This window comes from Ovis aries, chromosome 4 (genome assembly GCF_016772045.2).
Source record: "Ovis aries strain OAR_USU_Benz2616 breed Rambouillet chromosome 4, ARS-UI_Ramb_v3.0, whole genome shotgun sequence".
NCBI lineage: Eukaryota > Metazoa > Chordata > Mammalia > Artiodactyla > Bovidae > Ovis > Ovis aries.
Window position 1 is genome coordinate 32019195 of NC_056057.1, and position 15755 is coordinate 32034949.

General features: G+C 43.9%; 1 protein-coding gene across 10 annotated transcripts in view; it reads right to left on the reverse strand.

The window, feature by feature from the left end:
- The window catches only part of RAPGEF5 (Rap guanine nucleotide exchange factor 5), a 314716-nt gene that overhangs the window by 189812 nt on the left and 109149 nt on the right, over window positions 1-15755 (reverse strand). For all 10 annotated transcript variants that reach the window (XM_060414548.1, XM_060414545.1, XM_060414547.1 and 7 more), the window contains one exon: window positions 71-121. In XM_060414548.1, coding sequence (XP_060270531.1) covers window positions 71-121 — 51 coding nt within the window. The remainder of the gene's footprint in view (window positions 1-70; window positions 122-15755) is intronic.

Genomic DNA, 15755 nt, shown 5'->3' on the forward strand with positions numbered 1-15755 from the left:
ACTAGCAAGTATTACACCAGGATTTGTGAATATTGTCTCAGAAATGCTGTAAGGCAGAAAAGAATCATACCTGGGATGGAGTATGTTCGAGGTATGGATTGGAAATTCTTCTTGATAGAGTCTATTTGGAAGGAAAGAAAAGGGAAAAATTAGAACCAGTTTTTTGGTACCACTGTACCATTAAGGACACAATACATGCAACCGTGGGAATTCCAGCAATTGTCCGAGCCAAAAAATGTCAATGGCCACAGAGGATTAACATCCTTATTCTCATTCGAGGTAAGTATCTGGTCAACATTCACTCCAATGGGACAGGATATTCTATCGGAATGGCTTCCACAGCTTTAAAAACTGCAACAGAACAACGGATGTTTGTGTCTATGTCGCTTTATTCTCAACATGATTTTGATACTTCTCCTTTCCCTTCCATTTCGCCTTTCATCTAATTCCAGCTCTCATCCGTGCACCCCTGGACTGGTGTTTCAGCCTCTCAATGGATTTCTCCAGGCTCCCGTCATACCCTCTCAGGCCATCCTGCAAACCTCAAGTGGACAAATGTCCCTGTGTAGCCCCCTCAACTGAGGGTGGGTCTCTCCTTGCTTATAGGAGTCAATGAAAAACCCCTGCCTGCCCTTCTGGGCCCACCAGAGTTGGCCTCCAGCAGATTTCTAGTATTCTCCCTCTACCTCCTCAAGTGGCTTCTGTGATTCAACATGAAATCCACTTATCAGAAAAACCTACAACACATACCTGCCTCTGCTCATACCCTTCTCCACATCAGAAAGCCCTCACCTTCCCTGACACGGCCCTGAACCCCAGTGAAGCCCAGGTCTGTGCAGTCTCCTGCTGGGTGAGGCTCTGTCCCCCTCCACTGGGATTTGTCCCTCTTTGGAGCTCCTTGTTTCTGACTAGTTCTGGGGCAGCTCCCGGGTGCTCTGCCTTACTGTCTGTCCTTCCACACGTGCATTGGCCCAACTAATCCATAAGCTCCTTGAGGGAGAGCTGGCAGCTTATCCGCTTTTGCTTTCACAGACTTTAGCACACAGCTGTGCACAAAAGTATTGAATTTTTCTATTATTACAGATTATTTATATCTCTGTATCAATTGAGTATTTGCTGAATGATTTGAATTGTAGGAGCTAATTTTTCCTACCTAACAATCCAGTAAGCGGCACCATCACCCACATGTGTTTAAGCACAGTAGAAAACCATTATGTTTTCCTGTTGCGGTTTAGGAAAAAGAACAGAGAAACGAACATTTACTGAGCTTCCAACCCTATGTTTAAAAGTTCTTTACACTTCTATTCTGAAGCTTGCTATCTTTTGAGATCCCATAGTTTTTTGTCTGCCGCCTCCACTTCTTAGACTCACTTACAAAACATTCCCTGCCACTCAGGGCCTTCCAGCCTCTGAACCTTCTATCAGACTTTATGGCAGAATTTCCATTTTCCCTCTGGCCCACGCCACACAGCTCCCATATTACTTATCTTCTAATTAAACTGAAATAAATATATGGACTCTATATCCAGAAGTGTCAGCTGGCACTCTGCCAAAGACTTGCAATGGCTCCCCACCCTCCACCTTAGAAATTGTTTCAGTCAGTTCAGTTCAGTGGCTTAGACATGTCCGACTCTCTGTGACCCCATGGACTGCAGCCCACCAGGGTTCCCTGTCCATCACCAATTCCTGGAGCTTGCTCAAACTCATGTCCATCGAGTGGGTGCTGCCAAACAATCCAGAAATTGTTTAAGGTAGGCCATTTTTAATTTTTTTTAAGAATTATTTATTTTATTCATTTTGGGCCGTGCTCGTTCTTCATTGTTGTGAGGGTTTTCCTCTAGCTGCAGCAAGCGGGGGCTACTGTTTAGTTGTGTGCGTGGGTTTCTCATTTCAGTGGCTTCTCTTGTTGCAGAACGGAAGCTCTAGGGTGTGCACGGTTCAGCAGTTGCGGCTCCCGGGCTCTAGAGCACAGGCTTAGTTGGTTCGGGGTATATGGGATCTTCCCGCATACCAGGGATCAAACCTGTGTCTTCTGCATTAGTAAGTGGATTCTTTAGCACTGAACCACTCAGGGAAGCCCCAGACAGGCCATTTTTAAGTATCGTGTATTAAAATATCCACTCATCCCTTCTGGTCTAGTCTATACACATTCCCAACAGGCCCTTCCTAGGCCTTTTGTCATCTGAGCCTAGGCATTTGTACTCACTTACTGAAATACTGAACAGTGTAAAACTTGCATCTACACCAGATTTATAATTTGAAGATGAATCATCACGATAAGTGATTTTTTCCCCCTAAACAGCCTTTTAAAAGTCAATATGGCAGGCCATAACTGACGATCTTTATTACTCATCTAATTGCCTAAACCAGCTCAGAAAAGCAACTACGTCACATAATTCAGTTAGAAAGAAGGCTTCCAGGTAGAAACAAGCTCTGAAGAATTAGGTGGGGGCACTTCCACAAAAGAAAGCAAACGGCTTCCTCTCTCTCTGCTGCCAGCCCCAATTTGGCTGTATTGACACTAGTGTTATACTTGCACAATTCCATTTCACAGAAACTTCCCCTGTGGGTGGCTTGTTACAAAAGATTGGTAAGGTGAGTCAATAAAGCCATGGGATCCTTCCATGCCAACTAGACAGCAGTGTTAGATGAGCTCCCAGCCCACAGGGAATCAATCAGGAACTGCCTTTGACAGCACACAATACCTAGATTTGTTGTCAGAAACGCCTCAGAAGCCTGCTCTCGACTCGTCCCCAGGGAGCTGTGTTTCCTAAACGCTCCAGACAGCAGCTCTCAAACAGTGCCAGAAAGGACTGATTTGTTCAACTAAAAATAACTACCATAAGCCTGTCCTTTTTTTTTGTTTGTTTTGAGACCACTTTATGACTAAAAATTGCAAGTGCCAAAGACTTATTAAAAAAGAACATGGAGGAACTGACCATCCATCAGCCCATTTTTCACAGACCTTGAGAAAGGACTGTCATGGAATTTAACTGGGAGAATGCCAGGGGCCAACTTACAGGACTCTGAGAATCACTGCTCTAAAGCACCTCACAAACTTTCCCTCCCAGCCCTTCCCTGAAAGAGCAGCACAAGCAACACTGACGATGCGCCTTCTCCGCTCAACCTTCTTTCCATGATATCCAATACTCAGCTGTTTCCATTCCATCCTGGACTCCCTCAGTTTTGTTTCTCCTCTCAGCATTTCTGAGCTCCATCTCACCACTCCTGTGGCGACTAACTTTCCTTACGCTCCTTATGAAGCACCTATTGAGCTCCTATTCTGGCAACATGGAAGCTCCAGGAACAGACATGTGAACAAGATACCATCCTCTAACTTAGAAATCAATTTACTGAAAGACAGGATCTAAAGAACACTTTAAACCCATAAGAGGTCTCTTTCTTCTTCCCAATTTCCCATCAATTTTCTCTATAATCTTGGGTGGCTGGTCCAATTGATGAAGCGTCCTCTTCTCAGTGGTTCTCACCATGATATCGCAAATAGAATGCCCAGGTGAGATGATTCTTTTCTCCCCTTTATCTCCAATTTCCTAGAATTACTTAAGCTACATGAAATGAATCTTTTACACAGGACTTTATACAGACCATAGAGAGAAGACTATAACAATACAAATGAAATTAGACTTTAATTCAAATTTCTTCTCCTTTCCAATTTAATGAACCATAGAAAATTATTCCCTAAATGATTCCATGCAAATCTCATATTTTAGACATGTGTTAGAAAATTGCAACCCTTTAATATTCACAAATGAACTTCCAGAAAAAAAAAAATGGCATAACTCAGAAGAATAACTGGAAATCAATCATGTATTATTTCCATTTTTTTTTTTAAGTGCTCACTAAAGTTAAACTATAGTAGTCTATGAGGCTGGGTCTAAATTAAACATTTTAGCATCACTGGACTTACTGCACATTTTTTAATCAGCTCTTAAAGGACATGTCTTAATGTTTTTCTTGGATTGAATTTAAAAACTTAGGCTACAAGGGGAGAGAGAAATGAAAAGAAAAAGACCGAATCACTTAAAGCACCACAGAAGTATGACCTGCTCTATTAAAAACAGGAACCAACAAGAACTACCAAATGTGTTGATAAGTTAAGACTTCAGCTCACAACACAACTCCTGTCATCTTCAGCCACTGTCCTCTACCCATTCTGGCTGACAAAGTAGAAATGAAGATGTTAAAACGGGTAAGTATACTTAGAAGTCAAAAGTTCCATAAGCAACTAGAGGGTGCATGAGTTAGGAGACTAGAGACTACAATAACAGAGGCTGTGCATAGAGTTCCAAGACCTGGGGTGGGGGTCCTTTTAAGTCCCAGCATACCCTTGCATCTCAAGCAAAGCTTCATTAAGGTAAATAAGGACAGAATCCCCCCAGGCTGGATGCTGGCTTAAGAAGGACAAGGCCATCACAAGTTCAGCATAATGCAAGCTGGAGACACGAGCCAAGTACTGACATGGAAGTGCAGGGCAGGGCACCCCAACTCTATCTGCAGACTCTGGTCCCAGTTCAGGCCCAACCAGCCCTCAGGGGTCCAAGGGTCATGCTCCCAAAGTCAGTTACAGCCACAAAGGCCATTTTTAACAGCATCTTCTCCACACAGGCTAGCCAAACCAAAGTCAATGATGTTCTCAAAATTAGATTTTTCCACTGCCTTGTGATATAATAAGAACACAGACTGAGAGGGAAGGTGGCAGAAATACTTACTGAGCACCACCTTTGTGCTTAAGCCCTTTCCCACACTAGGAACTGTACCCACCTGTTCATACATCTATAGACAAGAGCCCTGAGGGTGAGAGAAATTAGGGAATTCACTTAAGGTCCCAGAACTGGAAAGTTATACAGCCAGGGCTGGAAGAAAATTTTGACTGATGCCAAAGTCACCACTCTACTGTAACACGCTGCATGTTACTAAACAATAAATGTGTTTGTACTGTGTGCTAGAGATTGTACCGATTATTTTACATGCAACACACTGCTTAACTTTGGAAAAACTATGAGGTATTAGTAATCTCATTTTGTAGATGATAAAGCTGGACTTGAAGAGCTTAAGAAGTTCACCCAAGTTCACCCAAGTCAAGCCTGTCTGTCGTTATTTTCCCATACATTTATAACGTAGAATATGCCAATTTAAGAGTCACGTGACAAGCGAGCATATATGGCTGCATGAAGATGTCAGAGATAGATGTCTCAGCTAGATTCAGAGGCACTTAACCCTGGATGCAAATTAGAACCATCAGGGAACCTGAAGAAATAATCAGGAGCTCAGGGCCACAGAATTAGAATCTATAGGAGTGCAGCCTGAATGGATGTTTTCCAAGCTCCTCAGGGTAGCCTGAATGCACTCTGGTTTGAGAAAAACTAAAAAAAACAGTGGTTGAACTTGGTGATATGCAGCTCTCATCACCCACCTCCACTATGAAGCTTGGTGCACTCCTCAACCATCTTCTGCCTCACATGCCCACCAGAGATCTAAACACAGCAGAGGTGCAGGCCGTCCAAACAACAGCCCTGGGGTCTGTGTCTGAGCTTCTGACTCTGGTTTGTGTAGAACAAAGAGTCAGTGTTTCAGTAAATCGCACCCTGCACCTGCACCTGTTCTTGTGGTGTGTGTTTTCTATCCACCCCATCCCAGACACAGGCCTAAGCCAAGGTGCCTCACGCCTGCAGAGCGGCACCCTACCTACACACCTTCTGAAAGGACATCCCCCTTTAATGGCGTCTGTAGCACTAGACTTAATTTACATTTCCCACTATTGAAGGATTCTCTTCTAGTATAAACATGTTTGCCCTGCTTAAAAGCCAAAGGAGAAAATTAAAGTGGGGCTTAGGAATACTTATAAATATTTCACAATCTTGCCTGCCTAGGGAGATAAATCGGCAGGAACCAGCAGCTTCTGGGAAAATATATACAATAGGTATCATGGAAACAAACCCCAGAATGTCATCAACTTGATTTTTTTCATTCCTTGGGAAGGTATCTTTCTTCTCATTGTGTGTACAAACAACAGCATAACTGCCTACAGGGTGGGCTTCCTTGGTTAATACAATCATTGAAAAGCCTTTACAGTTTAGGAAGCAGGTCACTAAAGATTTGGGGTCAGCAGTTAAATTGGCAGCTTACTTATCTCCACTGGCCACTGAATTCCCTACCTGCAGTAACACCAACCCCCAGTCACACCTGGACTCCAAAATGAACCCCTTTCTCAGCAGCCAATGTGAAGAAGCTCCCACCTGCCCTATCTAGGACTTGAGCACAAAACAATGGAAGTATTATTATACCAGTAGGATAAATACCCAGGAGTCCAGACTGATCTGAATCACTGAATAAACAAACATGGGGCAGAGGGCACAGTGGGGAAACAGCTCTTCCTTACAGAATTCTTTCAATTACTAAATGCAACGAGAAGAAGCAAAGAATATCATAAGTAGGCAAAGAACACAGTACTAAGTGTTGCAGGCAAGACTCATTAATGGGTGCCAAAATGAGAAACAAAAGTATGACTGAGATATAGGGCATCTGCACAGTTTCAAAGTGTTTCCCCACAAGCTATTAAGGAATAGAGGAAAGAATAGTAACTTTTCAGGGGAGCTTAGAAGATCCATCTTAACTAAGTGATAAAAATTATCACCAATCATGAGACTTGACATCACTTGCCTGCTATTAATAATATGATACCCTGAGAAAGGCACTTTCAGGGTATTTTTTGTCAAAATGCAGACCATAATTTAATGAGAAAGCATCACACAACTCCAAGCTGAGGGATATTCTTCAATATACCTAGCTTGTACTCTGCAAAAATTGTCAAGGTAAGGAAAGACCAAGAAAAACAGAGCATCTGTCCTGGATTGGAGGAGAACAAAGGAAACTGAAAGGAAAGACAATCCGATCCTGAGTGCCAGCCTGGACAAGGATAAGGCGCTTAGCAGGTCAGCTGGCAGGAAGTGAATGAGGTCTATATCTGAGCTACTTGAGTGCCAATGATGGTATTGACAAGTGCACTGTGGTTCCATAAAATGCTAACATTTGGGGAAGCTGGGTAATGGTTATAAGGCTTGGTCTGTAATATTTATATGTTCGAGCCTGAAATTATTCCAAAGTGAAATAAAAAACGTTTAAGTAATAGCCTCTTTCCTCCCCACAAACAAAGCCTCAAAAACCATTCAAATATTTAAAACACAGCCTCTATTTCTGTACTAAAAGTTGCTCTCTCCATAACATCATCATCCTGGGCTGCCCAACAGAATGACCCTCCTTGCCCCCTGACCACTCCGGCCTCTGGCACCTTCACACAGATCAGATTAGCCTCCCTAAAACGTCTCCGTACATACTACTTCATTATTAAAAAGCAAAGTTGATTTTAAAACAGTTTATGCTCTTTATGCACTCACAGACAATATTCTAAGACTTTACCCAAGTGGCCAGTCTCTCAATGTCCACATAATCCTGGCTGCATGTCTCTTCGGCAAACTCCCCACTCTAGCCAGACAGCTGGTCTGATTTTTACTTTGCCAACAGTGTGCAATCTTACCTCCATGCCCGAGCCCTTGCCATGACCTCTGACCTCTGTATATCTTTTTATTTCTACATTCTGCCCTTCCTCCAATCCACACAAATTCTGTGTAAAGCTCACCCAAGCCTTGAGCCTCCTGTGACCAATCTCTTTCACTAAACACTCTCAGTATTTGTCACTGATGTGTCTCCTGGCTCTATCTGCATATGTAGCTCCTCTCCCCTCAACCAGCTTTGTAGACCCTCAGAGGGACTTCCACCTTCTGTCAATCTAGGACCTTCTACAGAGCACAGCAGAGGCCGGACAGCCAGTGATGACTTCCTCCCACTGCCATATAACCCAGTGACCCAGACTCCCAGGCCAAAGAATAAGGCAGGATATCACCCCCTCAAAACCTATGAAACCCACCACCATCTCTGCCATCCTTCCCAGCTTGCTTTCTCAAGTTGCTCAACTCTGTTGTAAGTGGTCGCATATGAAACACACACACACACACAAACACACACATATATATGAAACATATAAACATATACAGAGCATATTTTTAAACACCGAATAATAAATGTGCTTGCTTTAAAACTTAAAGATCCACTTGAATGCCAATTATTTCTTTGCCGTGGAAAAGACTGCAATAAGTTACTTTGTGTGGAGTCTTCAAGAGGTCATTTTTCTTTTCACTTTTCCTTTCCTATACTACTGCCAAGTCAGAACTGTGCAAAAGAAACACACCTTAGAATAGGTATCTTCTCTTTGTTAGCTCTGGAAATAAGCCAGTCTCTTTAATGTTCCTTGTTAATTTGTACAAAAGTTTTTGAAAGCTGCAAAAAACAATAAAGGTGACAAGGTACAGTCCTCTGGCAAAAGGAAGACTTAGAAACTAGATCGAGTTTTTATTTTTCAATTACTCACCCAAGCCATACAGAGCACCCCAGAAATACAGTACCAGAAAGGACACCGGCAGGTCTCCAGGCTCCATTCGCAGCCTTCATCTTAGTGATCCGAGGCAGGAGGGACCAGGGGCCACAGGCCAAACCCAGCTGCCAGGCTCGGTTCCCGGCGTCACCGGAACACAGCTGTGTCCCACGTTTACATCCAGCCTCTGGCCATTTTTCTGATGAAAATATTTTTTACCTGGCCTTCTACAGGAAAAGGTTACCACTCCTGGTCTAAATTATCAAATTTTACAGAGTAGGAGGGGCTCTGTAATCTCCCTAGCAATATATTCCAGTAACCAGTTATCAGTAGGAATTTTTTTCATTTTGAACCAAATAATCTTTTGCTGCCATTTAAGATTATTTCCTTCAAAATTGTTTAAGACACATTTCCACCTTCACTGACATATTACATGAACACAAGAAATAGGTCAAAACAATTATTGGCTCTCACGACTAAAACAAACAAAAGAAAGCAATTAGTTTCACTAACTACTTTTAACTAGGAATTACCAATCTATATGGTAATACAGAATACACCTTGTTTCAAACATTTGAATCTTGCACACAATATCCTCTATGCCTGGAATCCCTTTCTTCTCATCTAAGTTTCCATACAGTTTATGCTGTTTCCATACAGTTTATGGTTGTCTGAGGAGGCCTTATAAAGAGCTGAGAAAAGAAGAGAAGCGAAAGGCAAAGGAGAAAAGGAAAGATATAAGCATCTGAATGCAGAGTTCCAAAGAATAGCAAGGAGAGACAAGAAAGCCTTCCTAAGTGAACAATGCAAAGAAATAGAGGAAAACAATAGAATGGGAAAGACTAGAGCTGTCTTCAAGAAAATTAGAGATATCAAGGGAACATTTCATGCAAAGACGGGCACAATAAAGGACAGAAATGGTATGGACCTAACAGAGGCAGAAGATACTAAGAAGAGGTGGCAAGAATACACAGAAGAACTATACAAAAACCACAACTGTGCGATCACTCACCTAGAGCCAGACATTTTTCAGCGCGAAGTCAAGGGGACCATAGGAAGCATCCTTACGAAGAAAGCTAGTGGAGCTCTCACTAGCTTATGGAACTCCAGCTGAGCTGTTTCAAATCCTAAAAGAGGATGCTGTCAAAGTGCTGCACTCAATATGTCAGCAAATTTGGAAAGCTCAGCAGTGGCCACAGGACTGGAAAAGGTCAGTTTTCATTCCAATCCCAAAAAAGGCAGTGCCAAGGAATATTCAAATTACTGTACCATTGCACTCTTTTCACATGCTAACAAAGTAATGCTCAAAATTCTCCAAGCCAGGCTTCAACAGTACATGAACAGAGAACTCTCAGATTCAAGCTGGGTTTAGAAAAGGCAGAGGAACCAGAGATCAAATTGCCAACATCCACTGGACCATAGAAAAAGCAAGAGAGTTCCAGAAAAACATCTGCTTCATTGATTATGCTAAAGCCTTTCACTGTGTGGATCACAACAAACTTGGAAAATTCTTCAAGAGATGGGAATACCAGACCACCTTACCTGCCTTCCAAGAAACCTGTATGCATGTTAAGAAGTAACAGATAGAACCAGACATGGAACAACAGACTGGTTCCAAATTGGGAAAGGAGTACATCAAGGCTGCATACTGTCACCTAGCTTATTTAACTTACATGCAGAGTACATCAGGCAAAATGCCAGTCTGGATGAATCACAAGCTGGAATCAAGATTGCTGGGAAAAATATCAATAACCTCAGATATGTAGAGGACACCACCAAGAACTAAAGAGCCTCTTGATGAAGGTGAAAGAGGAGAGAGAAAAAGCTGGCTTAAAAACTCAACATTCAAAAAACAAAGATCATGGCATCCAGTCCCATCACTTCATGGCAAATAGATGGAGAAACAAGGGAAACCGTGACAGACTTTATTTTCTTGGGCTCCAAAATCACCACAGATGATGACTGTAGCCATGAAATTAAAAGACACTTGCTCCTTGGAAGAAAAGCTATGATAACCCTAGACTGTATATTAAAAAGCAAAAACATTACATTATTGACAAAGGTCTGTTTAGTCAAAGCTATGGTTTTTCCAGTAGTCATGTATGGAGAGAGTAGGATCATAAAGAAGGCTGAACAATGAAAAATTGATGCTTTTGAACTACGGTGTTGGAGAAAACTCTTGAGAGTCCCTTGGACTGCAAGGACATCAAACTAGTCAATCCTAAAGGAAATCAATTCTGAATATTCACTGGAAGGACTGATGCTGAAGCTCTAATACTTTAGCCACAAGCTAAGAGCCTGAAAAGAACTTGATGCTGGGAAAGACTGAAGGCAAGAGGAGAAGTGGATGACAGAGGACAAGTTGGTTGGATGGCATCACCGACTCAATGGACATGAGTTTGAGCAAACTCCAGGAGATGGTGAAGGACAGGGAAAGCCTAGCATGCTGTAGTCCATGGGGTCACAAAGAGTCAGACAGGACTGAGGGATTGAACAACAGTTTATGTTAAAATGTATTTCCATGCTCAAATCCTCAACCCCTGCCCCATAAAAATTTCTTGGTTACTTCAAAGCACTTTAGATTCCTGATACTTACATTTGGATTGTCCCTAATTCATTGTAAGGTAAGGTAAAGGTAAGGTAAAGTCGCTCAGTCGTGTCGAACTCTTTGTGACCCCATGGGCTGTAGCCTACCAGGCTCCTCTGTCCATGGGATTTTCCAGGCAATAGTACTGGAGTGGATTGCCATTTCCTTCTCCAGGGGATCTTCCCGACCCAGGGATCGAACCCAGGTCTCCCACATTGTAGACAGACGCTTAACCGTCTGAGCCACCAGGGAAGTCCAAGAATCTTAAAATAGAGTCTATGTTCCACTCATATTTACACATGTCCACAGTGTTTAAAATAATTTATTGCATACAATTAATTCTCATTAAATGTCTACAAACAAAGAAACAAAAAAAATCTGGTCTTACTGCTTTAAATCTTTTCCCCTTTTGGAGTTTACGGCTCCTTCTTCTGTGTATTGCACCTTATTTTCTTAGGATGCTGCCTTGCCTGATGGTTAGGAGCAGAGCTCTGAATTCGCATTGTTTAGATTCAAAGCCCATCTATACCACTTAAAAGTTCTACATCCGTGGACAAATCATTTAACTTCTTTGTGCCTCTGTTTCCATCTCTTTAAATGGGAGAAATAAAATCTGTTCATAAGGTTGTTGTAAGGATTAAATGGCTTAAAATAGTGGTTCTCAAATTGCTTGCATCAGAATCACCTTATTAAACCAGACTGGTGGGCTCCATTCTAGAAGTTTTGTCTGTCTTAGGTCTGGGGTGAGATTCTGAATCTGCGTTTCTAACAGATTCCCAGAGGATGATGCTGATGGACTGACTATACTCTGAGAACCACTGATTTAAAATATTAAAGAGCTTACAGAGGTGCTCTTCAAGTAATAGGTGCTCAACAAGCATTCACTATTTTTTTTTTTAAGAGGGAAACTAATGTTTTGTTTTGTTTTTCCTGCACTGGGTGGCCAGCGGGATCGAAACTGAACACCTTGCGGTGGAAGCACTGGCAGTGAGGAGTCTTCATCCTGGGTCCCCGGGGAAGTCCCAGGAAGCATTCGTTATTACTCTGGGGGCACTCTGCAAGCGTGATTATCATTATCACGTACATGAATGTGGGTCTCCCTCTCCTCAGTGGTAAACTCACCCAGGGACAGGACTGTATCCTTTCCATCCACAATTCCTAGGACGTGACAGAGTGCCCGTGACAAAGCCCGGCCAGGGCAGCTCTGAGAGAGTTCTCTGCCTCTCGCCCAGGTCCCTCATGGTCAGAAGAGAAAGGAAACTCGCCTACAGGCCAATGCCCAGGCTTCCCACAGCAAGCACCTTTAGGACAAAGGCTGTCTCATTCATCCACCTGACCCATGTAGGGGAGGGTCCTGTTTCTCATACTTGGGAGTCTGGAGGAGTAACTCAGAATCAGTCAAAAATAAATAAATAAATAAATAAAATAAAATAAAGAATCAGTCGACTTTTCTCATGTTCTTGGGACCACGGTCCCTTCCCAAACGGGTACAGAATCTCCACCGGCTTCTGTCAATGACAACGATGTGCCACCGCCACTGTTCATCTGTGAATGAACTATACCTAGAGTTTTCAAGAGAAGTCTGATCTGGACCTTGCCAAGTGAAAATCTTGTAATTCACTTTCAACTTATTGTGTCTCCTGGTTACTATGACTGATCTCCCTTAGTGTTCCCAAACCTCTGTTAATAACTCACTTTAGGACTTGAGAGGATTGATATTAACCTTGACGATTTACAGTGTCACATACACAACTTATAAAATTCACGACATTTGCATTAATAGCAGGGCAGTGACATAGATCCTCCACAATCTGGCAAATCATACTGACTGTGGTGCTGTGATCCTATGTGCGGACTTTCAGAATCACACAAGGTCACTATTCTGGCTCCCAGAAGGGACTTGAAGCAGCTGGGCACTCCACTGCCTCCTATCTCATGCAGTTCCAGTTTGAAATATCATTCTCTTGATGGAGATAAGAACAGAAAAAAAAAAAAAAAGAACAGAGACATCTCATCTTGCCATTTGCCACGAGGAGCAGGCCTGTGCCTTCCTCCTCGCCTGGTTCCGATTGCACACAGAACTGTGAGCTTTGTGGCCTTCACCTACTTTGCAAGCCCTTAAAGAGCTGGCACTGGAGTCCCACAGGCTTGTGAAACTTACTTCATCCTGAGTCATGTGTCCTCCCTTCCTCTGGTTCACTTGTCTTCTTTACATCTGTTTGTGCTCTTAGTTGCTTAGTTGTGTCCGACTCTTTGTGACCCCATGGACTAGAGCCCACCAGGCTCCTCTGTCCATGGAATTTCCCAGGCAAAAATACTGGAGTGGGTCACCATGGCCTACACCAGGAGATCTTCCCAACCCAGGGATCGAACCCATGTACCCTGCGTCCCCTGCATGGGCAAGCGGGTTCTTTACCACTGTGCCATCGGGGAAGCCCTCTTTACATCTGAGGGCTACTGAAAGCCCACTTCACAGCCACATCAGGGTCCGTCACTTCCTCTCCTCTCCCAAAATGTTCTAACAGCCACACTACGGAATCGGAACTTGGTTCCAGCGATGACGCGCTTACCATCAATTCTCTGAGTGTGCTGACACAGCAGATTCCACCACGTGCAGGTTCAAAACACGGTCACTTGCTCCCCAGGCTCCCTGTGCATAATGAGCGGAGTCTAACGGGCCTTGCACTGCATCAGCACTGACGAGCTTCCTGCCCTGACTGTACGCTTACTCTTTCAGTTCCCTGACGCTCTCCCTCCACTGCGGTGAAGGCAACGGCACCCCACTCCACTACTCTTGCCTGGAAACTCCCCTGGACGGAGGAGCCTGGTGGGCTGCAGTCCATGCAGATTCGAAGAGTCAGACACGACTGAGCGACTTCACTTTCACTTTTCACTTTCATGCATTGGAGAAGGAAATGGCAACCCACTCCAGCGTTCTTGCCCGGAGAATCCCAGGGACGGGGGAGCCTGGTGGGCTGCCACCTATGAGGTCGCACAGAGTCAGACACGACTGAAGTGACTTAGCAGCAGCAGCAGCAGCTCCCTCCACTGAATCCCCTCCTTTCTAGGCTTCCCGCCAAATTATTTCATCTAACCTGTCTGGACACCCTTTCTTCTTTCTAACAAATCATCAGAGTCTTTCCTCAAATGGTTTCCCTCCTTTCCCACAACATTCGACTCTAACACAAAGGCCCGTGAGAGTCCCAGTGAACAGAACCGGTGATCCCTTCAGCCAGAAAGAGACACAGAGCACACACCCCACAGCTCACTCGGCAGTCCTGGAGTTCAAGGAGAGCTGGTTCTCTAGTTTTCTTCTAGAAATCCCCCTTTCAGCACAAGAGGCATCAGCAACTTCCAATCAGTTCACTTGGCTCAGAAGGGAACCTTCTAGAAGGCTACTAAAACCACCTGGCAAGTATTTGTCTTTTTCGGGCCCCAGCTCAGCGGCTACTAATCCGCAGTTAACTAGCTCCTTCCTCCACATGGTCTGTGCAGCAGCAGCGGCGGCATCACCTGGGTGCTCCTGGGAGATGCAGAGTCTCAGGGGCCATCTGAGATGCACCCAGTTAGATGAAGCTTAATGAGATCACCAGGTGAATCACATCAAGGTCAAGTCTGAAAAGCATTCATCCACACCACCTAGATACAAAATCCTGCTTCTGTTACAAGTGTTTTCAGACCGAGACATCAACAGTGAAAGTCACTCAGTCGTGTCCGGCTCTTTGTGACCCCATGGACTATACAGTCCATGGAATTCTCCAGGCCAGAATACTGGAGTGGGTAGCCTTTCCCTTCTCCAGGGGATCTTCCCAACCCAGGGATCAAACCCAGGTCTCCCACACTGCAGGCGGATTCTTTACCAGCTGAGCCACCAGGGAAACCCAGACACTAACAGAGGTCCTCCTAAAAAAAGGACTAAATGGGCAAAAAGAGTTTTGAAGACGTCGCTTACTTTATTCTCCCTTCTTAAAGCTGAAAAGTGTCCCTAAGCAAATTAAAAATGTTCAAGAATTCCTGGAGAGCTTCCCTGGTGGCTCAGCGGTAAATGCCGCTCACCACCCAATTCAGGAGACACAGGTTCAATCCCTGATGTGAAAAGACCCCACATATCACACAGCAACTAAGCCCATGCGCTCCAGCTACTGAGCTCCTGTTTCAAGAGTCTGGGAGCCACAGCTACGGAAGCCCGCATGCCCTGGAGCCTGTGCTCCGCAACATTAGAAGCCACAGCATGAGAAGCCTGAGTTCAGCAGCAAGTGCCCCTGCTTGCCGCAACTAAACAAGAGCCCTCACGGCGATGAAGACCCAGCACCGCCAGTAAAAACAAATTTAAAAAGAAAAATTCCTGCAGTAAATAAATTCCGTTTCTCAAACACATCTGACCAAGGAATTTCTTTAATTTATCTATTTTTTTAGGTATCTGTTGCCATCTAAAGCACATTTATTGGTGTTAACAGAAAACAGTAAATTGAGAAGCCTGTCCCAGAGCTTAAGCACTTCCTTCCTCTTAAAGCGCTGCAGTGACTTCTCCAAGCCTCTCCTGCTGGCCCGCTGACTTTTAAGTGCACCTATTAATCGAGGTCAGAAGTGATGTCACTGCCTACTTTCTTGGCAGGGGAGGTCAAGCAGACAGCAGCCTTGGCCCCAAAGGCGGGACATTATAAGGCCAAGATGAACAAAAGAAAAAGGCCAAATACCAGAGCTACCTAACCATCACCA